Source organism: Vespula vulgaris, chromosome 9, assembly GCF_905475345.1.
Source record: "Vespula vulgaris chromosome 9, iyVesVulg1.1, whole genome shotgun sequence".
In the NCBI taxonomy this organism is placed as follows: Eukaryota; Metazoa; Arthropoda; class Insecta; order Hymenoptera; family Vespidae; genus Vespula; species Vespula vulgaris.
Genome location: NC_066594.1, coordinates 1,638,400 through 1,665,104, shown reverse-complemented (window position 1 = coordinate 1,665,104; position 26,705 = coordinate 1,638,400). Strand labels below are relative to the sequence as shown.

The 26,705-nt window shown below is 27.6% G+C and overlaps 4 protein-coding genes and 1 long non-coding RNA gene across 8 annotated transcripts; 1 reads left to right on the top strand and 4 right to left on the bottom strand.

Annotated features, from left to right (window-relative positions):
- Positions 1-15: 15 nt before the first annotated feature.
- LOC127066360 (cytochrome P450 4C1-like) lies at positions 16-3,022 on the bottom strand. The gene is made up of 13 exons (XM_050999985.1): positions 2,868-3,022; positions 2,414-2,572; positions 2,186-2,295; positions 1,984-2,074; positions 1,705-1,896; positions 1,539-1,632; positions 1,351-1,453; positions 1,155-1,269; positions 972-1,084; positions 833-901; positions 566-734; positions 307-486; positions 16-243 (listed from the first exon to the last, which is right to left on the bottom strand). Exons 2-13 carry the CDS (start codon positions 2,565-2,567, stop codon positions 83-85), a joined length of 1,551 nt encoding a protein of 516 aa, XP_050855942.1. The 5' UTR covers positions 2,568-2,572; positions 2,868-3,022; the 3' UTR covers positions 16-82.
- Positions 3,023-3,787: 765 nt separating this feature from the next.
- LOC127066359 (cytochrome P450 4C1-like) lies at positions 3,788-17,278 on the bottom strand. Of its 4 annotated transcripts, none has more exons than XM_050999984.1 (13): positions 7,229-7,337; positions 6,223-6,381; positions 5,948-6,057; positions 5,746-5,836; positions 5,467-5,658; positions 5,301-5,394; positions 5,113-5,215; positions 4,917-5,031; positions 4,734-4,846; positions 4,593-4,661; positions 4,328-4,496; positions 4,069-4,248; positions 3,788-4,005 (listed from the first exon to the last, which is right to left on the bottom strand). In XM_050999984.1, exons 2-13 carry the CDS (start codon positions 6,374-6,376, stop codon positions 3,845-3,847), a joined length of 1,551 nt encoding a protein of 516 aa, XP_050855941.1. In that variant the 5' UTR covers positions 6,377-6,381; positions 7,229-7,337; the 3' UTR covers positions 3,788-3,844. The 4 variants fall into 4 exon arrangements, with proteins under 4 accessions (XP_050855941.1, XP_050855940.1, XP_050855939.1 ...); XM_050999983.1 differs by having other exon boundaries at positions 7,187-7,320; XM_050999982.1 differs by lacking the exons at positions 4,069-4,248; positions 4,328-4,496; positions 4,593-4,661; ... (7 more) ...; positions 6,223-6,381; positions 7,229-7,337 and adding exons at positions 14,596-14,775; positions 14,853-15,021; positions 15,115-15,183; ... (7 more) ...; positions 16,691-16,849; positions 17,127-17,278 and having other exon boundaries at positions 3,801-4,005.
- Positions 8,424-13,169, bottom strand: LOC127066358 (cytochrome P450 4C1-like). The gene is made up of 14 exons (XM_050999979.1): positions 13,022-13,169; positions 12,057-12,268; positions 11,035-11,193; positions 10,816-10,925; positions 10,638-10,728; positions 10,377-10,568; positions 10,201-10,294; positions 10,014-10,116; positions 9,807-9,921; positions 9,621-9,736; positions 9,478-9,546; positions 9,215-9,383; positions 8,958-9,137; positions 8,424-8,895 (listed from the first exon to the last, which is right to left on the bottom strand). Exons 3-14 carry the CDS (start codon positions 11,186-11,188, stop codon positions 8,735-8,737), a joined length of 1,554 nt encoding a protein of 517 aa, XP_050855936.1. The 5' UTR covers positions 11,189-11,193; positions 12,057-12,268; positions 13,022-13,169; the 3' UTR covers positions 8,424-8,734.
- Positions 17,279-18,927: 1,649 nt separating the features above from the next.
- Positions 18,928-20,887, bottom strand: LOC127066193 (cytochrome P450 4C1-like). Its single transcript, XM_050999619.1, has 10 exons — positions 20,866-20,887; positions 20,734-20,811; positions 20,498-20,571; positions 20,292-20,382; positions 19,873-19,958; positions 19,679-19,780; positions 19,477-19,591; positions 19,291-19,406; positions 19,150-19,218; positions 18,928-19,056 (listed from the first exon to the last, which is right to left on the bottom strand). The coding sequence occupies exons 1-10, from the start codon at positions 20,885-20,887 to the stop codon at positions 18,928-18,930; spliced, it is 882 nt and encodes a 293-aa protein (XP_050855576.1).
- Positions 20,888-22,514: 1,627 nt separating this feature from the next.
- LOC127066365 (uncharacterized) lies at positions 22,515-25,442 on the top strand. The gene is made up of 3 exons (XR_007782364.1): positions 22,515-22,915; positions 23,085-23,162; positions 25,103-25,442. It is a non-coding gene; the product is annotated as an uncharacterized LOC127066365 (long non-coding RNA).
- The last annotated feature ends 1,263 nt before the right edge of the window (positions 25,443-26,705 follow it).

The window sequence follows — 26,705 nt, the reverse complement described above, 5'->3', positions numbered from 1 at the left end:
TAAACGAACGATGTATTATTGCAGTTTATTTGATTATTTATTTAATTAAGGAAAAAATAGAAAATGCAAAGACGCAGTGTCGTTATTTTATAGGTATAAATTTGACACGGAGTGTTTTGGAAGAGCGCAATAAAACATCTTCCATTATTTTAACGTTGTTCAGTTCATCCACTGGTTCCAAATAAAAGTTGTATAATATGTGAGCTACCATGAGTTTCAGTTCCAGCATTGCGAATTTTTGACCTACGAAAAGAAAGATAATAGAATCACTTCAATCTAATTTGGATTTTTTCGTGGAATTTTTACCGATGCAGTTTCTTGGTCCTATACTAAACGGGAGATACGAATATGGATTGCGTCCTTTCATATTTTCTGTTAAAAATCTGTCCGGATCGAACACATCGGGATTTGGCCAAAATTCTGGATTTCTGTGTAAGCTGTAAATACTTACGTTACAAGTCGTACCAGCTGGGATTAAATAATTCTCTGAAATTTAATATGATTACTTATTTGATTTTAATAATGAATCGAAAATGTATATGAAATATAAATATATATTACATACTCAGTTGCATATCTTTAGATATATAACGAAGTACAGAATGAACGCTTGGATACAAGCGAAGTGATTCTTTAAGACATCTTTCCAAATATGAAAATTCTTGTATCACCGAGGTTGTCATTTTTAAATCTTTTTGTTCCATAACCGTGCTCACTTCGTTTCTTATATTTTCCTACAAATTAACATATTATTTATTATTCGTTATAGTTAGAGAACGCGTCCTTCACGATCGATGTTTCATAAATTCTTTTTTTGGTATGGAAAAATTACCTGAACATCTTTGTGTTTTGCAAAAAGAAGTAAAGCAAAAGACAATGCCATTGCTACAGTATCGTGCCCCTACAAAGATATTATTTATAATTTATTTTTATTTTTTCTAATTATCTGAGAGATTACATCTTCAACCTACCGCGAATATAAAAGTATCGACTTCTTCTTGAATTCCTTCCTCATCGATTTGATTATTTAAAGAAGCGGCAATAAGTAAATCTAGCATAGCCAATCTTTTCTTGGATGTCGGATCTATTATGAAAATATTCGATTAATACTTATACCGAGATTATGGTTCATTATTATTAAACTGTTAGATTACTTTGATTATTCTCGTTGACTTTTTCAGAAGAAGTCTGACTCGCATCCATTTCTCCAAAGTTTTGTAAATATTTCCTGTTAGTATGTTCGTGGAAAAGTTTTCTTTCTGCTATTATCTGAAACGGATGGATCATCTTCAAAATTGAGTTTCGCAAATTCACATTAAAATTATTCGCAGATTTAAGCGAAAGGTATACCTTCTTCGAGAAGTCGTGAAGCGTTTTCACCAATTCTTTTTGTAGTCGATTATGTCTCGATAATGCAAATATGGTATCGAAATGGTACCAAGGTCTTGTCAATCTAATAAAAGATATATTTTTCTTCAGATTTACAGTTTATTTAACGTGCGATCGAATGTATTTCTAATAAAAGAATGCCTACGTACTTATGCATCACGATTTTGCCGTAAGCATGAACGGCATCGCGATATTTAGCTTCGAATTCGCCCATTCCTTTTAAAGGGGTACCCATAGCCGTTTCTACAAATCAATTTGAATAAACTATATTTCTTTGATAAAGTGCAATAAATAAAGAAATATTATTTCACTAACCGCATATCGCATTTAATGTATGTATGGGTATAAGTTCCTGTAAATCTTTAACGATCGGTTCTCCTTTTCCTTCCTCTTTCAGTGATGTTACAAGATATTGTGCTTCTTCGTTTAAAGTGACGACGAAGTGTTTAAGTATGTTAAAGTGGAAGGTAGGTAATAAGATTGTCCGTCGTTGTTTCCATTTATCACCTTTTGAGTGGAAAATTAAATATTATCTTGATATAATCTTGAAATTAAGCATCAAATATATCAAATTTATGTTGTTCAATTTATTACCCGAACTAGTTATTAGTCCAGTGGATAGCCAGGGTCGTAAGAAGTTGTAAGGTATAACTTTTTCTAGATGTTGGGTACTTTTTAAAAGTATCTACGTTCAAAATATATATCTTTTATTTTCGATGAAATAATAATTATCATTTGAAAAGCAAGAAAGGAAGAAAGATAAAAATTATCTCTGCTTTGCGTCATAATCACTTACCTCGACATCTTCCGGATGAAGTAAAGTTACTAATGAAAAGAAAAGGGACCATATTCTGTGGATGGGATAAAATTCGTCATTCGTTTTCCAAAATTTTTCAAGAATTTGTTCTAAAATAGTAATAAAATTTTTATAAGTATACTAAAAAAAAACGACTACACGAGTAGATGGAATTACAAGTTAATTGATACGTTCGCTTTGTCAAATTTCATTTCCGATGAAACTTACCATTTTTAACTCGAAAGTGATATAAATTGCCTATTATCGGATATGCTTTCGGTCCAGGTATTCTACTGGATATTCTTCCCACTCTTCCATATCTTACAAAACAGTGCAACACCAACAAAAGTGTAAAGAAACTCAAGAAGATTGTGAAAAACATTATATCTGTGGAAGAAACACAATTTTTAAGTAGATTTTTTCAAATATACAATTATATGTATATACAAATGTACAAAGAAATTTTACACGAACTGATTATTTAATTGAACTTAATTTGACCTGAGTATTTGTTAATGATCAATATAGGTGTTAAAATGAATTAATTCTATCTTCTCTGTTTATATTTGTTTTATCCGTTTAAGATTTATCAATGACTAATGTACACAAAAGCAATAATAACAATCACTTGTGACAATAATACATAATTATAAATTGGGGTAAATGATGATGCAACGCTTACATAATTCCCGTTTGGAAGAAACGTTGGAAGAACGTTTGGATGTTCTTCGTAGCAGGATTTTTGAAGTACTGACCCAAATCGTACGATCGAGCGAAGTAAATAATTTGGATGACTAATTCTCGATGAATATATTCCTACTCCCCCTCGTATGAATGTATAGTTCCCATACAATTGCTTCGTATAATCTTTATATAAAAATATATTTATAGAAATCCATTAATTTTTAAAAATCAAAATGAATGTACTGTACGAATAATTTCTGAAATTTTTATATCTCAGACTTTATGAAATGCGATGTTTAAAGATTATTTTTAATTCGGACATCGATTAAATTAGGATGTTTTTCGGTAGCAATTTTATACGTAGTTCCTTAATGGACGGCCGTAATTAAAAATATGATTTTATGATAATTTAACCATATGATGAGAGATTGAATGAAAGAAATTATATATTAATATTCTATTGTATATATAATTATCAAAATTATATATATATAAAATACCAAATATTAATCAATTATGTTTTTTTATGCTTTCAGTTAATTTTTCTTTTTTTTCTTATTAAAGTCATTAGAAACGTGCAATTGAAATCAATTGTTATCGTTTTTACTTCGTGTTGTATTGAATTCCTTTTTAAAGTTACGTGAGAATTTCAATGAAACGATATACTCATACGTGCGATAATTAAAAACTGTGATGAGTAAGTATATGAAAAACAAAGATACTGTTTAACACATCACCCAAAATAACTGTGTCATTAGCCCAGTATAAAGATAATACATAAAATCAATTTGTCAGTCGATGCAACGGGTTGATGAATAATAGTTTTCTACGCAAAGAAATTTTTCTGCCATCTAAAGTAAAGATGAAAAAAATGTAAAGATTAGAAATGAAAAGAAATAATGCGATAAATGGATGATGTATTATTGCAGTTTATTTGATTAAGGAAAAAATTGAACATGCATAGACGCAGTGTCGTCATTTTACAGGTATAAATTTGACACGGAGTGTTTTGGAAGAGCGCAATAAAACATCTCCCATTATTTTAACGTTGTTCAGTTCATCCACTGGTTCCAAATTAAAGTTGTATAATATGTGAGCTACCATGAGTTTGAGTTCCAGCATTGCGAATTTTTGACCTACGAAAAGAAAGATATTAGAATCATTTCAATCTAATTTGGATTTTTTCGTGGAATTTTTACCGATGCAGTTTCTTGGTCCTATACTAAACGGGAGATACGAATATGGATTGCGTCCTTTCATATTTTCTGGTAAAAATCTGTCCGGATCGAATACATCGGGATTTGGCCAAAATTCTGGATTTCTGTGTAAGCTGTGAATACTTACGTTACAAGTCGTACCAGCTGGGATTAAATAATTCTCTGAAATTTAATATGATTACTTATTTGATTTTAATAATGAATCGAAAATGTATATGAAATATAAATATATATTACATACTCAGTTGCATATCTTTAGATATATAACGAAGTACAGAATGAACGCTTGGATACAAGCGAAGTGATTCTTTAAGACATCTTTCCAAATATGAAAATTCTTGAATCACTGAGATCGTCATTTTAAAATCTTTTTGTTCCATAACCGTGCTCACCTCGTTTCTTATATTTTCCTACAAATTAACATATTATTTATTATTCTTTATAATTAGAGAACGCGTCCTTCACGATCGATGTTTCATAAATTTTTTTTGAAATGGAAAAATTACCTGAACATCTTTGTGTTTTGCAAAAAGAAGCAAAGCAAAAGACAATGCCATTGCTACAGTATCGTGACCCTATGGAGATATTATTTATAATTTATTTCCTTTTTTTCTAATTATTTGAGAAAGATTAAATCTTCAACCTACCGCGAATACAAAAGTATCGACTTCTTCTTGAATTCCCTCCTCATCGATTTGATTATTTAAAGAAGCGGCAATAAGTAAATCTAGCATAGCCAATCTTTTCTTGGATGTCGGATCTATCGTGAAAATATTCGATTAATACTTATACCGAGATTATGGTTCATTATTATTAAACTGTTAGATTACTTTGATTATTCTCGTTGACTTTTTCAGAAAAAGTCTGACTCGCATCCATTTCTCCAAAGTTTTGTAAATATTTCCTGTTAGTTTGTTCGTGGAAAAGTTTTCTTTCTGCTATTATCTGAAACGGATGGATCATCTTCAAAATTGAGTTTCGCAAATTCAGATTAAAATTATTCGCAGATTTAAGCGAAAGGTATACCTTCTTCGAGAAGTCGTGAAGCGTTTTCACCAATTCTTTTTGTAGTCGATTATGTCTCGATAATGCAAATATGGTATCGAAATGGTACCAAGGTCTTGTCAATCTAATAAAAGATATATTTTTCTTCAGATTTACAGTTTATTTAACGTGCGATCGAATGTATTTCTAATAAAAGAATGCCTACGTACTTATGCATCACGATTTTGCCGTAAGCATGAACGGCATCGCGATATTTAGTTTCGAGTTCGCCCATTCCTTTTAAAGGGGTACCCATAGCCGTTTCTACAAATCAATTTGAATAAACTATATTTCTTTGATAAAGTGCAATGAATAAAGAAATATCATTTTTCTAACCGCATATCGCATTTAATGTATGTATGGGTATAAGTTCCTGTAAATCTTTAACGATCGGTTCTCCTTTTCCTTCCTCTTTCAGTGATGTTACAAGATATTGTGCTTCTTCGTTTAAAGTGACGACGAAGTGTTTAAGTATGTTAAAGTGGAAGGTAGGTAATAAGATTGTCCGTCGTTGTTTCCATTTATCACCTTTTGAGTGGAAAATTAAATATTATCTTGATATAATCTTGAAATTAAGCATCAAATATATCAAATTTATGTTGTTCAATTTATTACCCGAACTAGTTATTAGTCCAGTGGATAGCCAGGGTCGTAAGAAGTTGTAAGGTATAACTTTTTCTAGATGTTGGGTACTTTTTAAAAGTATCTACGTTCCAAATATATGTCTTTTATTTTCGATGAAATAATAATTATCATTTGAAAAGCAAGAAAGGAAGAAAGATAAAAATTATCTCTGCTTTGCGTCATAATCACTTACCTCGACATCTTCCGGATGAAGTAAAGTTACTAATGAAAAGAAAAAGGACCATACTCTGTGGATGGGATAAAATTCGTCATTCGTTTTCCAAAATTTTTCAAGAATTTGTTCTAAAATAGTAATAAAATTTTTATGTGTATTAAGAAATAACTACATCCACAGTATATACCATTACATACCATACACTACGTACTAACAATTACATACCATAGTAGGTAGAGTTACAAGTTAATTAATAGTTCGTTTCGATAAATTTTAATTCCAATGAAGCTTACCATTCCCAAGTTGAAAGTGATGTAAATTTCCTATTATCGGATATGCTTTCGGTCCAGGAATTCGACTGGAGATTCTTCCCACTCTTCCATATCTTACAAAGCAATGCAACACGAACAAAAGTGTAAAGAAACTCAAGAAGATTGTGAAAAGCATTATATCTGTGGAAGGAACACAATTTTTAAGTAGACTTTTTCAAATATGCGATTATATGTATATACAAATGTGCGATATGAATATAATTATATTAATGATCAGTTTTAGAAAAAGTTAGGTGATAAATCAATAATTTAATATGCGTCTCGTACGATATTTCGAATACGTCATTTAATATTTGTTGATTAATAATTTTCATGCCTGGTATATATGTAATCAATTGACGTGTACCAAAATGAATTGAGTGTAAGCAGTAACTGAATTGTGTATAAAATTTTAAGTCTCCCATATAACGATATAAATTTAATTCAATATCCAGGGACCGATACATAATTTTTATTTCTGTCACTGCGAATAAAATCGAATTTGGTCGATGCATTTCTCATTTAATTATTTGCATGAACAGTTGGAGCTTAAGAGTGTACATATTGTTCAAGATTGATTTATCATAAAAGGATTGTAAAAATTTGTAATACCTCTTGTAAAGGCTAAATCTATCAGTTCTTGCAGTTAGAAAAAATATATTAAAATTGCATTATTAAAATTGCATATACATGCATTACAGCGAAAAATATTATCGTAATAAACGTAGATTATATCTACATAATTAGAATCTTAGTTCGATCGTGAAATATCACGAAGAAAGAACTTTACACGAACTGATTATTTTATTGAATTTACTTTGATCTGAGTATTTGTTAATAATCAATATAGGTTTTAAAATGAATTAAATGTATCTTCTCCGTATCTATTTTAGATTTATCAGTGGTTAATGAACACAAAAGCAATATTATGAATTATTTATGTCACCATGTAATTATAAATTGGAGTAAATAATCGGACAACATTTACATTATTCACACTTTCCAATATTCTTGACATTAGATTATTTAAGACACTGTCGAATTACTTCCTAGTTCTCACGACCACTCGCACCTTGTATGAATGAGTCTCAATAAATGCGTTTTTTTGCTCTTCAGCATGTAAATATATGGTTTTTATACTATTGTTTACATAATGTTTATCTAAAAATGTATTTATGCACGTTTGTTAGGCTTAGAAAAGAAAAGATAAATGTATTTCACGTGTAAAGATTTTTTAATTTTTTATGACTCAGTCTTTATGAAATACAATATCTAAGGATTATTTGTAAATACGAACATAGCTCAAGATGAATATTTTTCTATAGCATTTTCAGAAATTTTGCATCATAGAATAGCTATTATTAAAAGTACAATTGTAGAAATTGTATTTGCACAATTGTTGAAATTGTATATACGCAAAGAAGAAAACTATATTCTTTGAGTTTTCTTTTTGGTCAGATAAATTTTTTCTACAACTCTAGCTTTTTCTTTCTTTCCTTTCTTATTGGTTTTGTTAGCAGTGGACAACCGAGTCAATTGAAATCTTTTCTTCTTCGTGTTGTATTCAATTCCTTTTTAAAGTTACGTGGGAAACTCAACGAAACAATATATATATACAGCTATAACGTCTTTAATGCGCGATATTAAGAAATATGATGAGTAAATCTATGAAAATAAAGACACTGTTTAACACATCAGCCGAAATAACTTTGTCTATTAGTCTAGTATAAAGATAATATATAAAATTAATTTGTCAGTCGATGTAACGTTTTGATGAATAAAAGTTTTCTACGGAAAGAAATTATTTTGCCATGTAAAGTAAAGATGAAAAAAATGTAAAGGTTACTAATGAAAAGAAATAATGCGATAAACGGATAATGTATTGTTACAGTTTATTTGATTAAGGAGAAAATTGAACATGCATAGACGCAGTGTCGTCATTTTATTGGTATAAATTTGACACGGAGTGCTTTGGAAGAGCGTAGTATAACATCTATTATTTTGAATAGTTCATTCACTGCTTCCAAATAGATGTGGTACAATATGTGAGTCGATAATACAGTCAATTAAATTGTAACTCACATCTTTACACTTGTAAGTACTCACACCGATATTGCCTTCCCGTCATCATACGACGATCATTATGAGGGAGGGTGGAGGGTTAATTGAAATAATGCTCTCTATCCCATTATCTTTCGTTTACTATCTGATACGACTGTCCAGTACAAAATATTTATTTATATTTATATAACGTTGACAAAATTATTTTATCTTGAGAACAATGTATTGATATATTCGCACCTTGATTTTATCAACGAAACGATCATACGAATAATAAAAATTTGCAGGAGTTTATAGATTAAATTTGTACTTATTAAAAATGTACGAGATCTATCTTTCAGTTGTAGCTAATAAATGGCTTGCCAATATTTTTTGCAGAATTCCAATATATCTTATTTTGGAGAAAATGGAATATGGAAAAATTCGATTTCAGTCATTTTATAGGTATAAATTTGACACGAAGTGGTTTTGGCGAGCGTAGAATAATATCTCCTATCATTTTAACGTCATCCAGTTCATCCACAGGTTCCAAATAAAAGTTGTGCAATATGTAAGTTACCATGAGTTTGAGCTCAAGCATTGCAAATTTCTGACCTATAAAAGAAAAATAATACATTTATTTTGATCTAATTTCGAATTATATATGCTATATTTACCTATACAGTTTCTTGGTCCTGCACTAAATGGGACGTAGGAATAAGGATTACGTCCCTTAACATTTTCCGGTAAAAATCTATCCGGATCGAACATATCGGGTTTTGGCCAAAATTCTGGATTTCTATGTAAACTGTAAATACTTACTTTACAGATCGTATTACTTGGGATTAAATAATTCTCTGAAATTTAATATAATTGCTTATTTGATGTTAATAATGAAACGAAAATGTTTATGAAATATAAATATATCACATACTCAGTTGCATATCATTAAACATATAACGAGCTATAGTATGAACGCTTGGATACAAACGAAGTGATTCTTTTATACATCTTTCCAGATATGAAAATTCTTGAATCATTGGAATAGTCAGTTTACCATCATTTTGTTGCATAACCGTATTTACTTCCTTTCTTATACGTTCCTATAAATCAATAGATAATTCATTATTCATTATAAACTCAAAATGTATTTCTTTCGATTGATGTTTTATTAATTTTTTAGAACGAAAGGATTACCTGAACATCTTTATGTTTTGCAAAAAGAAGCAAAGCAAAGCACAATGCCATTGCCGTAGTGTCGTGACCCTATAAAGTCTTTCTGTCATAAATTATTTGCATTCTTTTTTTAATATTTGAAATGAATGAATATTAGAACCTACCGCGAACATAAAAGTATCGACTTCTTCTCGAATTCCTTCATCATCGATTTTATTATCATTCAGAGAAGCGGCAATAAGTAAATCTAGCATAGCCAATTTTTTCTTGAATATCGGATCTATCGTGAAAATATTCGATTAATACATATATCGAGATTATGATTTATTATTATTAAACTCATAGATTACTCTTATTATAATCGTCAGTTTTTTCTAACAAAGTTTGACCCTCATCCATTTCTTCAATATTTTGTAAATATTTTCTTTCAGTTTGTTCGTGGAAAAGTCTCCTTTCTGCTATTATCTAAAATAATTGCAACATCTTCAGAGATCAATACAATTTTGCAAAATTCAGGTTACAATTATTTGTACATTTAAGTAAATAAAATGGTATACCTTCCTCGACAAACCATGAAGCGTTTTTAACAATTCCTTTTGTTGCCGACCACGTTGCGATAATGCAAATATAATATCGATGTGATACCAAGGTCTTGTTACTCTAATAAACGATATATATCTTTTTAGATTGAATTCTATTTAATATGTAATTGAATTCGTTTTTAATAAAAGAATAAGTACTTGCCTATAGATTGCGTTTTTGCCGAAAGTATGAACGGCTTCGCGATATTTAGTTGCAAATTCGCCCATTCCTCTTAAATTGATTCCCATAGCCGTTTCTACAAATGAATTTGAGTAAATTATTTTTCTTTGCTAAAGATCAATGAGTAAAGATCAATGAGTAAATTTTATTTGACTAACCGCATATCACATTTAAAGTATGTTTGGGTATAAGTTCCTGTAGATCTTTAACGATCGGATCTCCTTTTCCTTCCTTTTTCAACGACGTTACAAGATGCTGTGCTTCTTCATTAAAAGTGACGATAAAGTGTTTAAGAATATTAAAATGAAAGGTAGGTGTCAAGATTTTTCGTCGCTGCTGCCATGTTTCGCCTGTTGAGTGAAACTCATAAAATGAAATATTATCAAATGTATCAAGTTTATGTTTGTTCAAGATCTTACCTGCACCAGTTATTAATCCATTGCAAAGCCAAGGTTTTAAAAAGTCGTAAGGTATTTTTTTGTGTAAATGTTGGGTACTCTTCAATAATGCCTACGGTCAAAATATACATTTACTTTTTTTTTGTATACAGAAAAGAGAAATAAAAATTTACTTTATTTTTAACTTCTAATCATTTACCTCAACATCTTCCGGATGAAATAGATTTATTAACGAAAAAGAAAAGGACCAGAGTCTATGGATTCGAGAAAACTTCTTATTAATTTCCCAAAGTTTTTCAAGTAAGTGTTCTGAAATATTAATCAAATATTTATGTTAAGTAACAACTGCAACGGGTCGGAGGAAATGTATGTTAAAAGATAGTCCATTTTGACTGATATTATTTCTGTTGAAGTTTACCGTTATCAACTTGAAGATGATATAAATTTCCTATTACCGGTAATGCTTGCAGTCCAGGAATTCCATTAGCGATTCTTCCTATTCTTCCATATCTTATGAAGCAATGTAATACAAATAGAAGTGTAAAGAAGCTCAATAAGATCGTGAAAAACATTATATCTGTCGAAAAAATAAAATTGATAAACAAGCTTCAAATATACTATTTTATCTATATACAATTCGTAAAATGATATTATATTAATAAATTTTGTATTAATGTTGGGATGTCAATACGATGAAGTTAGATGACTTTAACATTCACTTATTAATATTGGTTTTGTGCATATTGAAAAATCGTGTTTTGCTGATAAAAATTGCCGATGATTATAGAAACAATTTTTAAATGTACTAATAATTAAATGAATCTAATTGACGAGTATGAAAATGAAACGCTTGCAATCAATGATACACTTATGCATAAGCTGTGATAGAGTCGACGTATTTCCTTTGAACAAGATAACGACTTTCTGTATCACAATGAAAATAAATTTAATTTGATGATTGATATATAATTTTTATTTCTGCAATTAAAATCGAATTTGAGCAACATATTTTTCATTTTATTGTTAACATATAAAGTTAATGGAGGAAATATATAATATACAAGTTTATAATTTTTCAAAAGTTTTGAATATTTAATTTGTTAATGTATGCTAACAATTGTATGTTAAAATTACATTATAACGAAATGCGAACGAAAAATGTTAATGTAATAAATGTAGAATATATAGTTGTTTAATCCGATTGTATAATTTGGCAAAGAAAAAGAAAAAGAAAACTTTGAACGAACCAATTATTTAATTAAATTTAATTTGATTTGCATTATTGTCAATTATCAATATAAATTTAAAAATGCATGATTAATATCTTCTACGTACCCGTTTCAGTTCTATAAATGACTAACGAACACAAAAGCAATATTAAACATTATTTATGACAATCGTGTAATTATATATTGGAAGAAATAATCAGATAACACTTACATTGTTTATAAATTCCTGTAGTTATTGTAATAGAATTAATCAAGACACTGGCAAAATAAACAAATCACTCAATCGCTTCACGGTCTGAACGATGAATGAGTAATTCTGCAAGAGTACGATACTTTTATTTTAAGATATATGGATCTACAGTCTTTATAACATCGTGTTGCATAATCTTCAATCCAATATATAATTATGAGAATACATCATTCCTAGAGAAGGAAAATAATTGCATGTTTGTAACAACATCAATTAATTTTTTATAACACAGTACTTATTAAATACAAAGTTCAAAGATGTTTTTTAAACTTGGAGATTAATTGAAGTTCAATTTCTTTTCTGAGATAATCTAACACATACGTTTAAGAGTAGCTATATTTTAAAAAATCAATTTTTTGGTAATGTAATGGAACGGAGAAAGTATAAGAGAAGGAGGGAGAGAGAGAGAGAGAGAGAGAGAGAGAGAGAGAGAGAGACAAATACAGACAAGGAGATTACTATATTATTTGTCTTTGTTTTTTAATTGTCAAATAAATGTCTTCTATAGTTCCAACTCTTATTTTTTTAATTCGATTAGTTAATAAATAAATCGATTAAAATAGTTTCCTGTTTGCATTATAATCGATTCTATTTTTATATTGTATTTTATATTATTATTTTTATTTATATTATACTATTTATTTATATTATATTATGTTCTATATTATATTTTATTTTATATTATAAGGAAAATACAGCGAAACATTATCGCTATATATTATAGATAAAAGAAAAGACTTGAATCATCATAACGCGGTGATAAAATAAGAAGTGTTATTACAAAAGTCACTTTTATACTAAATAATACATTTTTATATAATATATATTTTTATAATATTACGTAATATATTTTTTTCATTAACAAGCGCTAATCTTTTTTATCTACTGTCTAATCTAATTTGTAGAATGATTACTTAAATACTTACATTATTTTTACTGGTTTTCAAACTTAATGTCAATTGTTTCTCTTTTTTTATACAATGAGACAATAATTGCATTATTCATAGAAGGATGGACACTAATAAATTATTCTCCCTCCAGCTTCATATATTTTCTCAAAGAAAAAATTATACAGACTGTAGAGAGACTCAACTAATACAAAATAAATTTTATTTCACACGAATAAAAAAGATAACAAAGAAATCTATAGCTTTAATCACGACGATCAAACGATAACTTATTCTTTCGGGTTTTTTAATCGCAACTGTTCGTACGCAATTAGATTTTGTTTTTTCTTTCCTTTCTTTATCAACATATCGATAAAAAAAAATTGTCAAGCGCTCTATCTTCGTACCAGTCCAATAATTTTTAACTTATCAATAAAGCAAGGATAGGATTGTAGAAGGAAAAGAAAAACAAGAAAAAAAATAAGGAGTTACGTCTCTAAGACGATGCGTTTTATTTTTTTAATTGACATATCACAAAAACAAAATGAAATTGAGAAAAAAAAGATTGACAGAAATCTTTAATAAGTTGTGTTACAGTGAATAAATTGATTGGGAAAAATGAGCAATGAGAAAAAAGAAAGGAAAAAGAAAATACATATATACAATAAAAATAAGAAAATAACAAGATGTGATTATGTTTCGTGATTCAACATTATAACTATAATCGTATCGCCTTTCACCACATAGAGTTTATAACATCGAAATAATGCACGTTATTCAGTTATTTAAAATTTATCATCTGATTTTATTATATTATATGTCAAGGACAAAATAATCGATTATGAAAAATATTCGTCATGTCGGCAAAATTACCTTACCTTCTAAATTATATGCACATATATTATTTTACCTTGGGAATTACGTGTCCAAATTTATAACACGACTTTACCGACAATACAATCATTTGAATAACAAATTATTCCAGAAAGATATTCGCAACTGCCGAGTATGTTGTTTTTTACAAGTTACTAATACATAACTTAAAGCAAAATATAAGAAGAGTAAATAACTTTTAAGATTGATGATTTCTCGGTGAAAACACAGACACTGTGCTTCATTTCAGTTCAGACACTGAGATATCTTTATAAATTCGCCTTATACTTATAGAGAATATAAAAGATCAATCGACGAAGTTGTTATATAATTTTGATAAACAACAGCTTTGTATGCAAATAAATTTTTTCATAATGTAAAACAAAAATGTAAAGGAATTTGCATAAGATTTGAAATGTAAAGGAATGATTCGAAAAATGGATTGTCTCGTTCTTATAATTTATTTCGTTATGAGAATGGAATAAGAAAGATGCATTACTGTTATTTTATAGGTACAAATTTGACACGAAGAGGTTTAGAAGAGCGCAGAACAATATCGCCTATTACTTTAATGTCGTCTAGTTCATCCACTGGTTCCAAATAAAAATGGTGCAATATGTAAGCTACCGTGACTTTAAGTTCCAGCATTGCGAATTTTTGACCTATAAAAAAAAGATAATACAATAAATTTCGACACATTTCATTACAATCTCATTTCGACTTTTTCATGCAACATTTACCCACGCAATTCCTTGGTCCAGCACTAAATGGAATGTAAGAATAAGGATTACGTCTTGCTATATTTTCCGGTAAAAATCTATCGGGATCGAAAACTTCGGGATTTGGCCATAAATCTGAATTCCTGTGTACACTGTGGATACTTATTTTACAGTTCGTACCAGCAGGGATTAAATAATTTTCTGAAATTTAATATAACTGCTTATTTGATTTTAATGATAAAACGAAAATTTATATGAAGTGTAAATACATCACATACTCAGCTGTAAATCTTGAGTTATATAACGAGTTATAGAATTAACACTGGGGTATAAACGAAGTGATTCTTTAAGACATCTTTCCAAATATGAAAATTCTCGAATATCCGAGAGCGTCAATTTAAGATCTCTTTTTTCTATAATTGTCTTCACTTCGTTTCTAATACGTTCCTATACACGAATAAATAATTTATTATTCATAGAAATGTAAAACATGTTTCTTTCTACCGATGATTTATTAATTTTTAAAAATGAATGGAGTACCTGAACATCTTTGTGTTTGGCAAAAAGAAGTAAAGAGAAACATAAGGCCATTGCCGTAGTGTCGTGACCCTATGAAAATATTTGTCATAAATTATATTCATTTTTTCTTAATATTCGAAATGTATGAATATTACGACCTACTGCAAACACAAAAGTATCGACTTCTTCTCGTATTCCTTCCTCATCGAATTGATTATCTTTCAATGAAGCGGCTATAAGTAAATCTAGCATAGCCAGTCTTTTCTTGAATATCGGATCTATCGTGAAAATATTTGATTAATACTTGTATGGAGATTATGATTCATTATCATTAAACTGTTAAATTACTCTTATTATTTTCTTTGATTGTTTCGGAAGAAATATGATTCTCGTGCATTTCTTCAAAGTTTTCTAAATATTTCCTGTTAGTTTGTTCATGAAAAAGTTTCCTCTCTGCTATTATCTAAAATAATCATAAATCTTCAAAAATCGATATGATTTCGTAATAAAATTTCGATTAAATTTATTCGCTTCAAATGAAGAACATACCTTTTTCGAAAAATCGTGAAGCGTTTTCACCAATTCCTTTCCTTTCCGACCACTTGGAGATAATGCAAATATACTATCGATGTGATACCAAGGTCTTGTTACTCTAATGAACGATACATATCTTTTTAGATTCAATTCTATTTAATATGTAATTGAATTCATGTCTAATAAAAAAATGAGTACTTGCCTATAAACCATCATTTTGCCGAAGTCATGAACAGCATTCCGATATTTAGCTTCACGTTCGCCAAACCCTTTTAAAGTGGTTCCCATCGCCGTCTCTATAATTATTATTATTTATTACTTTGTAAATTATTTTTTTATGATTATGATCAATGAGTAAAGAAATTTTATTTCATTAACTGCATATCGTGTTTAAAGTATATTCGGGTATGAGTTCCTGTAAATCTCTAATGATCGGATTTCCTTCTCCTTTTTCTTTCAGTGACTGTACAAGATATTGTGCCTCCTCGTTAAATGTGACGATGAAATGTTTAAGAATATTGAAATGGAAAGTTGGTGTCAAGATTTTTCGTCTTTGTTGCCATTTTTCACCTGTTGAATGCAACTCTTAACATTCAATATCATCAAATGTATACAATTTACGTTTGTTTTAAGTTATTACCTTCACTAGTTATTAATCCAGTGGAAAGCCAGGGTCGTAAAAATTTGTAAGGTACATTTTTTTGTAGATGTTGAGTACTCCTCAATAATACCTAAAGATGAAGATATATATTTATATTTTTCCGTAGGTTGAAAATAACACTTAAAAATCAACGCAAAAATCGGGAAACAAAAGTTATTCTGCTTTTACCCTATGATCATTTACCTCGATATCTTCCGGATGAATTAAAGTTACAAACGAAAAAAAAAAGGTCCACAGTCTATGGATTGGATAAAATTTGTCGTCAATTTCCCAGAATTTGTAGAGTATTTGTTCTGAAATATTAATAATATATTTATGTTAAGTGATAATTGCATCGAGTAGGATATATTACTAGTTAAAGGATAATTCGTTTCGACCAATTTTACTTTCAATGATACTTACTATCATCAACTAGAATATGATATAAATTTCCTATTATCGGATATGCTTTTGGTCCAGGAATTCGACTGGATATTCTTCCTAATCTCCCATATCTTATAAAGAAGTGCAATAGAAATAATAGTGTAAAGAAACCTAATAAGATCGTGAAAAACATTATATCTGTGGAAGAAGAAAAATTTATTAAATAGACTTCATCAAACATACTATCATAAGTACATTGAAATGTGCAATGTTAGTGCAATTACATTAATGATCAATATATGAATTATATTTATCATTATATGGATTATAATCATCGATTAAAATCTATGAATTTTAATCGTTTTTGTACTTGTTTTTGCGATATGGATGATTAACTAGTCTAAAAAGAATATTAGGTGTTACCTGTAATAATGTAAAACCATAAAATGGACAAGAATAAGTAGAAAACACTTACATTACACGATCATAAAGTGACTATTCGGCAATAATGATGAATCTTTGTCTAGGAATTAAACGTGTTTGTAAAATAGGATCGATCTAGCTAGTCGAATCGTTGTCTAAATAATTCTCGCGAAGTGAAATTTTAGTCTTCGAATATTTCGACTCTTTTGCCTATGCTTATATAGCATTTACGCAATTTTGTTAAATAAGCTTATGGATATATATCTATGCAAAATCGTTTACATTAAAGTAATCATAAGATATTTGCATTAAAAGAAATGTTAATGTATTTTTCGCAACTTAATTTATTAATAAATACAATATTCAAATATTTATATTATCTGTGTGTGAATATGCACATATGTATATACATTTAGTATACATATTTATAATATACATATATATACTTATTTATATATGTATATATATATATATATATATATATATATATATATACACTTGTTTAGGTAAGAAGTTAAAAGAAGAGAGGGAGAGAGAAAGAGAGTGAGAGAAAGATATATAGCCAAAAAGTAATTTTCATTTATTTATAATTGAGAATGTTGTTTCAATTTATTTGCAACGATCAATCGAATCAATGCACCTCGTTTTTTCTTCATCTTTGATTCCAGTTTCATATTATGTAAGGAAGACAACAGTACATTATACACATATAAAGATAAAGACTTATATATAATTATCATTATACTTTGTCATTATAGATTAGAGATTATCCTAATGCAATATTGGTTTTCTTAAGGAATTATATTGCTTATATTATAAAATTAACAAAAAAATACATAATAATAACATAAATATAAATACGTATATAAGTTATCGTAACACGGTGATAATGTAAGATAAAATAATATCTTATTAAAAGAGTGACTTTCATATTTTACAGTTTTATGTTTTTTCTTGATAAATAGCAATGTTTTTTATCTTTTTCCTTGTTATTATTAATTTAGTTTAACATAAATACAAAAAATAATAAAGATATCTATACATTCGTTTAATTACGTTAAATAAATTAATCCTTTCCGATTTTTAATTATACCTAATCGCAACATTTCGTATGCTTTTACGCTTTGATTTGTTCTTTTTTTTTTTCTTTACTTATCCATCGATAGAAAATATTATCCAGTTTTTTATGATGTTTGCGTTATGAAAGTAGTGTAAACACGTTTAGCTTGTCTCGTAGAAGGAAAACGAAATGAAAAAAACAGGAGATACGTTTCTGGGACAACCAGTTTTTTCTTTTATTTTTTTTCTGAAAATAAACACGAATGCAAAGTAAAATCAAGAAAGCTGATTGATTGAAATATCTTATAAGTTGAAGAATGTTAAACCATTGTGTAACAAAATATGAATGTAATGAACGGAATAAGGAATGAAAAAAGAGAAAGGGAAAATACATACATAAAATAAAAATAAAATAAAATAAAGAAAAAAGAAAGATATAATTATGTCTAGTATCTCAATATTATACCTACAATAGTTTCGCTTTTTACACGCATAGATAACATCTGAATTTCTTATCGAAACGACGCACGTTATCCGTATCTTTCATTTAATATGTATCTCTGATATTTTTAAAAAGAATGAAATATTCGTTTATGAAAAGTATTTACCATGTCGACAAAATTATTTTACCTTGAGAATTGTCCATATATCTCACTATGACTTTACGAAACGATCATTTGAATAATGAAAAATTGCAGAACGATATACGTAACGAGTTCGTTGTTTCTTACGAGTTAATTATGCATACCGTTAAGATATAAGAGGAGTAAGAAAATGTTAAAAGTAATCATTTCTCAATAAAAACACAAACTAAGTGATTCTTTTATACATCTCTCCAAGTATGAAAATTCTCGAACGATCGAAACAGTCAGTTGAGCATCTTTTTCTTGCATAACTGCGTTGACTTCGTTTCTAATACGTTCCTATACATGAATAGATAATTTATTATTTATATAAATGCAAAACATGTTTCTTTCGATCGATGATTTATTAATTTTTAAAAATGAATGGAGTACCTGAACATCTATGTGTTTGGCAAAAAGAAGTAAAGAGAAACATAAGGCCATTGCCGTAGTGTCGTGACCCTATGAAAATATTTCTCATAAATTATATTCATTTTTTCTTAATATTCGAAATGAATGAATATTACGACCTACTGCAAACACAAAAGTATCGACTTCTTCTCGTGTTCCTTCCTCATCGAGTTGATTATCTTTTAGAGAAGCGGCTATAACTAAATCTAGCGTAGCCAGTCTATTCTTGAATATCGAATCTATCGTGAAAATATTCGATTAATACTTATACGGAAATTATGATTCATTATTGTTAAATTGTTAAATTACTTTCATTATTTTCTTTGATCGTTTCGGAAGAAATATGATCCTCGTGCAATTTTTCAATATTTTCTAAATATTTGTTCTTAGTTTGTTCGTGGAAAAGTCTCCTTTCTGCTATTATCTAAAATAATTGCAACATCTTCAGAGATCGATACAATTTTACAAAATTCAGATTAGGATTATTTACACATTTAAGTAAAAGATATACCTTCTTCGCCAAACCGTGAAGTGTATTCAATAATTCCTTTTGTATCCGACCAAGTCGCGAAAATGCAAATATAGTATCGAAATGATACCAAGGTCTTATTATCTAATAAACGATATATATTTTTTTAGATTTAATTTTATTTAATAGATAATTGAATTGATTTCTAATAAAAGAATGAATACTTACCTATAGACCACGGTTCTGCTGAAATTAAGAACAGCATTACGATATTTAACTTCAAATTCGCTAGCCTCTTTTAAAGGAATTTCCATCGCCGTTTCTACAATGAAACTTTTGTACATTATTTTTCTCTGATAAAGATCAATGAATGAGAAAATTTTATTTCATTAACTGCATATCAGATTTAAAGTATGTTCTGTCATAAGTCCCTGTAAATCTTTAACGATCGGATCTCCTTTTCCTTCTTCTTTCAGTGACGTTATAAGATACTGTGCCTCCTCGTTAAAATTGACGATAAAGTGTTTAAGAATATTAAAGTGAAAGGTTGGTGTTAAGATCGTTCGTCCTTGTTTTCATTTATCGCCTGTTGAATGTAACTCTTGTCATTCAATATGATCAAATGCATCCAATTTATGTTTGTTCAAGTTATTACCTGCACTAGTTATTAATCCATCGGAAAGCCAGGGTCGTAAGAATTTGTAAGGTATACTTTTTTCTATATTTTGGGTACTCTTCAATAGTACCTACGATAAAAATAAATATTTTCTATTTTTCATAAGACGACGTTGACGATTAACGTTTAATAAAAAGAAAGTGACAGAAAAAAATATATTTTGCTTTTGACCGATAATCATTTACCTCAATACCTTCTGGATGAATTATAGTTACAAATGAAAAAAATAAGAACCATAATCTGTAGATGGGGTAAAACTCTTTATCCAATTTTCAAAGTTTTTCAAATATTTGTTCTGAAATGTTAATAAAATTGTTATCTTCATATAATGTTCATGTTAAATGAATGCTCCATCGAGTAGGAAAAACTTCAAATTAATAGATAGTTCATTTCGATCAATTTTATTTTCGATTATGCTTACCATTATCAAGGTGAATATGAAATAAATTTCCGATTATCGGATATGCTTTTGGCTCAGGAATTCGACTGGAGATTCTTCCTAATCTCCCATATCTTACAAATCAATGCAATACGAATAAAAATATAAAAAAACCCAATAAGATCGTGAAAAACATTTTATCTGTGAAAAAAGTAATACTTATCAAACAGACTCCTTCAAATCGTATGTATATTGAAATGTGCAATATTACTGCGATTACATTAATGATCAGATGTAGGAAAAATTTAGATGACAAATAAATATATCAATATTCATTTCGTGAAATATCTGGATATCGTCAATTTATATTTAAAAGTTATGAAGGTAAAAACAGTTTTTATACCTGCTATAGATTTAATTGACGAGTGGAAAATGTAAAAAATATAAAAATAATATAGATTCAATTATAATATGAATCTACAAATTTTTAATAACTTGATCTCTTAGAAAAAAAAAAAAATTCGTCAATGCATGCAACGTTAATAAAAACTTGTTCATATTACATTAAATATTTGCACATTCACATTCGTTAAATATTTTTTTAATATATAATGTATATCTATAAATGTAGTATATATTTATAATTTTACTCCGATAGTACAGTTTTACGAAAATATATTTTAGACGAATAAATTATTTAATTAAATATTATTGGACTAGTGTATTTGTTATTGATCAATATACGGGCTATACAATGTTTTGGAATCTATTAATTATATTGACTTTGTACCTGGTAAATAGAGGACGAAAGAGAGGGAGAATAAGAGGAATAGAAAAAGAAAGAATGGAAGAATGAAAGAGAGGGAGAGATAGAAAGAGAGAGTATGTATACAAGGTAAGTTGTTTACATTTCTTCGCAATTTGTTGGCAGCAATCAATCGAGTCAGTCTACTTCGGTTCTTCTTCGCGTGTAGTCTACTCTATCTTTATATTACATGAGATTATACGTAATTATACTTCTTAAAGCAGAACTTTCTTACGTACACGATGTATGAAAGAGTAACATTTGCAATATGCATGCATTTGTATACATTATATATTTTATATTATTTATTTCGTACTTTATATAGAAAAATCTACCGGAACGAGATTTTTTATACGACGATTGCGTATTATAATTGCGTAATTGTAATAGTGAATTATACAATTATTTCGCCTTAATAGAATATTTATATATGATATATCTTTCTTTGTATATAAAAATTAATAGGTTAATTCGTATGTATAATCACGTGATATACGTAAGATATCACATTACGTGTGTGTCCTCGAAAGTGTTCACTCATACCAACCAATCAGCGCTCTTCAAAATTCGTACGTACTGCTCAAGATTGAAAACGAAGCTTTGTCATCTCGTTAATTACAGGTAATCATTATATATTTTCAAACGTAGAGGATATTTCAATATATTAATCAATTCCCAAAATAAATAATATCCAATCGATATTTTCAACTAGTAGTGATATCGTCGAGAAAGATATTCGTGCGAAAAAGATAATTGCGTATAAACATTTATCTTACAACTTTTCTTCACGTTTTTGAGCTTTACTTCTATAGATATCGAATTCTAATGATTAATTTTCATTGTTTGGAGTAACAAGAGATCTATTTCATTAGTTTTTAAGTTCGTATATCATATTTTTAATGTTTCGATATTTTCATATAATAGATCGAAAAATTAAAAGCTTCGTAAAGGACATTACAAAGGTGGTATATCGCGCATGCGCAATAGTCTATTGAGTACTCTTATTGTTGGTAAGTCCGCCATTTGTAATTGTTTTGTGATACCGGTAGCAGTGCTTTGTTATGTCGTTAATCACGTTTAATTTATATACCGTTTCTATTAGTGTACAGCCTTATTTTATATATCAATCGATTACCGAAAACGCGATTTTGACCCGTGAATGTTCGGAACTCGTAGCATCGTCTCGTTTAAAAGATATTTGCGAAAATAAAATTAACGTCCCGGTGTTCCTCAGAGATGCTTTATATTTCGAACTTTCTGCTTATATTTTCTTAATATCGATACATTTCTCGTCTATTAATGATGTTCTAATTAATAATCTTTTATTGCATAATCCCTTTCGATCGTATTTCGTTTTATATATATTATTAATGTGTACACGCACATACACACACACGCGCATACACCATACACACACGTGTAAGTATACAATTACATACGATATATATATACATATACATATAGATATTCTTACGGACATATACACTTATTAATACATTCTGCACACGTATAGATATCCACGTAATTAATTTTCTACTCTATTCATATCTAATAATATTTTCTAATAATATCTTTTAATATTTTTCAGTTTTTCAAGAAATGTATGAATTGAGAGATTACGCAGTTACGCTAAGGATTTTATCAACAGTATTGCATGAAACGTATCGTAAGTCTATCTCTTTTTAAATATTTATAAAAAGGCTCTTAACGGAGAAAAAGAAAGACAGATAGCATTATAATACATATAAATAGCAGTTTGTAGGTTACCTCATCATTTGCAAATACATTTTCTGCTTATTTTTGCAGTTGTTAATAAGCTGCAAAATAAAAAATAGATAACAGAGATGAAATTTTATTACGGAAATATATATGTACGTGTCTTGATTAGCATAGAATTAGACAAAAATATAATAAATTATAAAAGCCGATCAAGAGTTCGTCCTTGACATTTTTTTTTGGTTCGTAGTTTTCGTTTTTGCATATATGTTCGAAACGTGTTCAGACCTGTTTTGTTTATTGTGATTCTTATTTATTAGCTTCTTATTTATATTATACATGTTTCATAAGCTTTTTATATATACATACATACATATATATATTCTGTATTATATATATATGCTGGATATACAGGTTATATTTACAAGTTATATATATATATATATATATATATATATATATATATATATATATATGCGTACATACATTTATATACATACATATATTATTTTTATTTTATATTAATAACATACATGAATTTTGTCTGGTTTTTATTCATCGCATTTAACCAATTTGTTGATTTAAATATATTCACTACATATTCAACTGCTATTTATTCTTTTCTGTTGCTTTTCGTATATACTGAATATAATTAAGTTTAGCTTTAAGAAATTTCAATTAAATATCAATTAATATAAAATTAAACATTAATTAATACTAATAGAGATTAACATACTGAATCGATATTGAGTACGCAGATCATGTATACACATTATGTATGTACGTACATTCATCATATTTATATACATAAATACATTTAATTTTATTCTTATCTTTTTTTATTGTATTTTTATATATTAATAATATTCTGGAATAATACCCTCTTATATAGTATGTAAAAGTAACGTAATCTTGAATTTTGTTTGGTTTTAATTGTTCATATTCAACTAATATGTCGACTTGTATATATTCAATAAGAATTTTGTGTCATTTTTTCTGCTATTCTTCGTGTACAGTGTATATAAATAAGTTTATTTTTAAGAAATTTTCATTAAATTTTAAGTAATGAAAAGTTGGACATTGATTTTAATGGACTATCTATTGTGTTATACGACTTGATATGTTTTAATATAATTTTATAATAAGCTGTATTATGTCCAGAACTTTTATGATATATATATTTTTTAATTTACTTTTATATTTACTTTTATTTATAGGTATTCATGCATTTAATATACTTTTGCAAATAAATAAAATAGATACATAGTGATTTTGATTGTTTGCTTTTCTTCATTTATTTTAATATACATAGCTTTAAATTAAATTTATTAAAATTAAAATTAAATGTTTGCGGTAATATCTTTTGAATGTTTTCATTTTTCTTTTAATTTTTTTTTTTTTATTATTATTAAAACAGAAGATATGTAGTATAAGTTTACAATTTAAGATAGTCTGATATGAATAATATAATTTATAAAATAATATAAAAATTGCAAAAGTAAACAGTACAGCTTGCTTTAACAATTTTGATTCAATAGATCTTTAGTTGTTGATTGTGTGCAATGCGATTTTAGAGTCAGTATTTGTACGAAATAGTTTGATTGTTTGACAACTATATAAGTTGTTTCGAAGATAAGATAAATCGTGAATTAGAGTCAGTGTTTTCACCGATAAAAATTTCTCGATTATTTTTCTTATTTATTTTTATCAATTAATGTAAAGCTTCGTCTAGATATAATTACATGTATTTTCTTTTTTCTTTTAGTCTAATCTTTATCGCTTTACGTTCATTGTTCAAATCATATTTTTTAATCATTTTCGTGAACATAGAACATATTCTTTTGATATGGAACATATAATTAATCGGTTTCTGTATCTTTTTAATTATAGATTAATCAATGATTTACCGATTCTACACTTTAATGATTCAATCTACTACGATAACATTCGATCTATTACGAGGGAGTCCAGTGTTTTGGAGTCATCGCAGAACTTCTTAAGTAGTAAGTGCAAAATTAAAAATTTCTCTGAGACCCATCATGCCGATAATGAAAGGTCAATATTATAATCTATTTATATCACAGGGACCATTGCTTAATGTAATTAATGTTAATCTTATCTTTAAAATTTCGTATTGCATTATTTTTTCGTAGAGATATTCAAAATACATAAGATTATAAAATCATCAAATTGCATTACTATATTGTTGTATAATTAAGAAAAAGATAAAATAGTATCTTATACATATATAAGTAATATAATCTTTATACCACATATTTGATGTAATTACATACTCTCCGTTGGTATATACGTGATAAAATAATATATGTGTGATCTATGATTAATAATCTGGGTTAATTAAAAATCTGATTTATTTATAAAATCTAATTATAAGTTATATACGTAGTTATTGCAGTATAAAAAATTATCGTTTAATATTGCATTTATATTACGACGCAATAGTTTATCAGTTTTTCTATTTTTACACTTTTTTTTTTTAACCCGATTTAAATTAATTCGTAATAATTATGGAATATTCACAATTATTTTTTTTATAATTTTTTTCATAACGTATTGAATATTTCGCTATATATATATATGCAATTATATTTGTATTACAGTTATTGACAATTTGGTGCGCAATTTTTTTATTTATTTATATATTTGTACGTTCGTTTATTATTATTTTCGTGTGTGTGTGTGTGTGTGTGTGTATAAAATAATTACTATTATAATATATGTTTTATTTTCAGAAAATAACAACGCTTTAAATTTTTTATGTCCACAGCTGTTTCATTACATAAAATTTATATATTAATGTTATTATTCTTAATTATTTAATTATTTTAATTGCTTCTTATTTAATCATAAATTGGTTTAGACGTTTTCAGGTGGGTGCCGATCTATTATATGAAATTTGCTAATTATTTTGATCGTTTCTTATTTAATTATAAAATGTTTTAGATATTTTATGTTTACAGGTGGCTATTAGTTTAATTTTTATATAATTCGATTATTAGTTTAGTTTTTATATAATTCGAACAATTATTTTGAATGCTTCTTTAATTACATTATTCTCTTATCTTTTAATTTTAAAATGATTTTATATTAATCGAACAACTCTTTTCTTGCTGTTTAGATAATGTGAAGAAATAAAATATAAAATATGAATGTTATATAATAAGACCTTATGCGAAAAGAAAAAAAAGAAAACAGAAAAGAAAACAAGTTGACCAACGTTTAATCTTACACAAGATTAAATTATTTTTGTTATAATATTTTATAACATTTTTAATATTAAGTACTTTTACAATTTTTACAATATTATATATTTGTATTATTAAATAATATTTTATGCGATGGAATATAGATATATTCTATTATTAATTTCTTTTAAATAACTTTATCATCGGTTTGTTATCAGAACGAATTATTTTAGATAGCTGTGTAAAAATATAATATACGAAATATCGATCGAGTATTAGAAAAATAT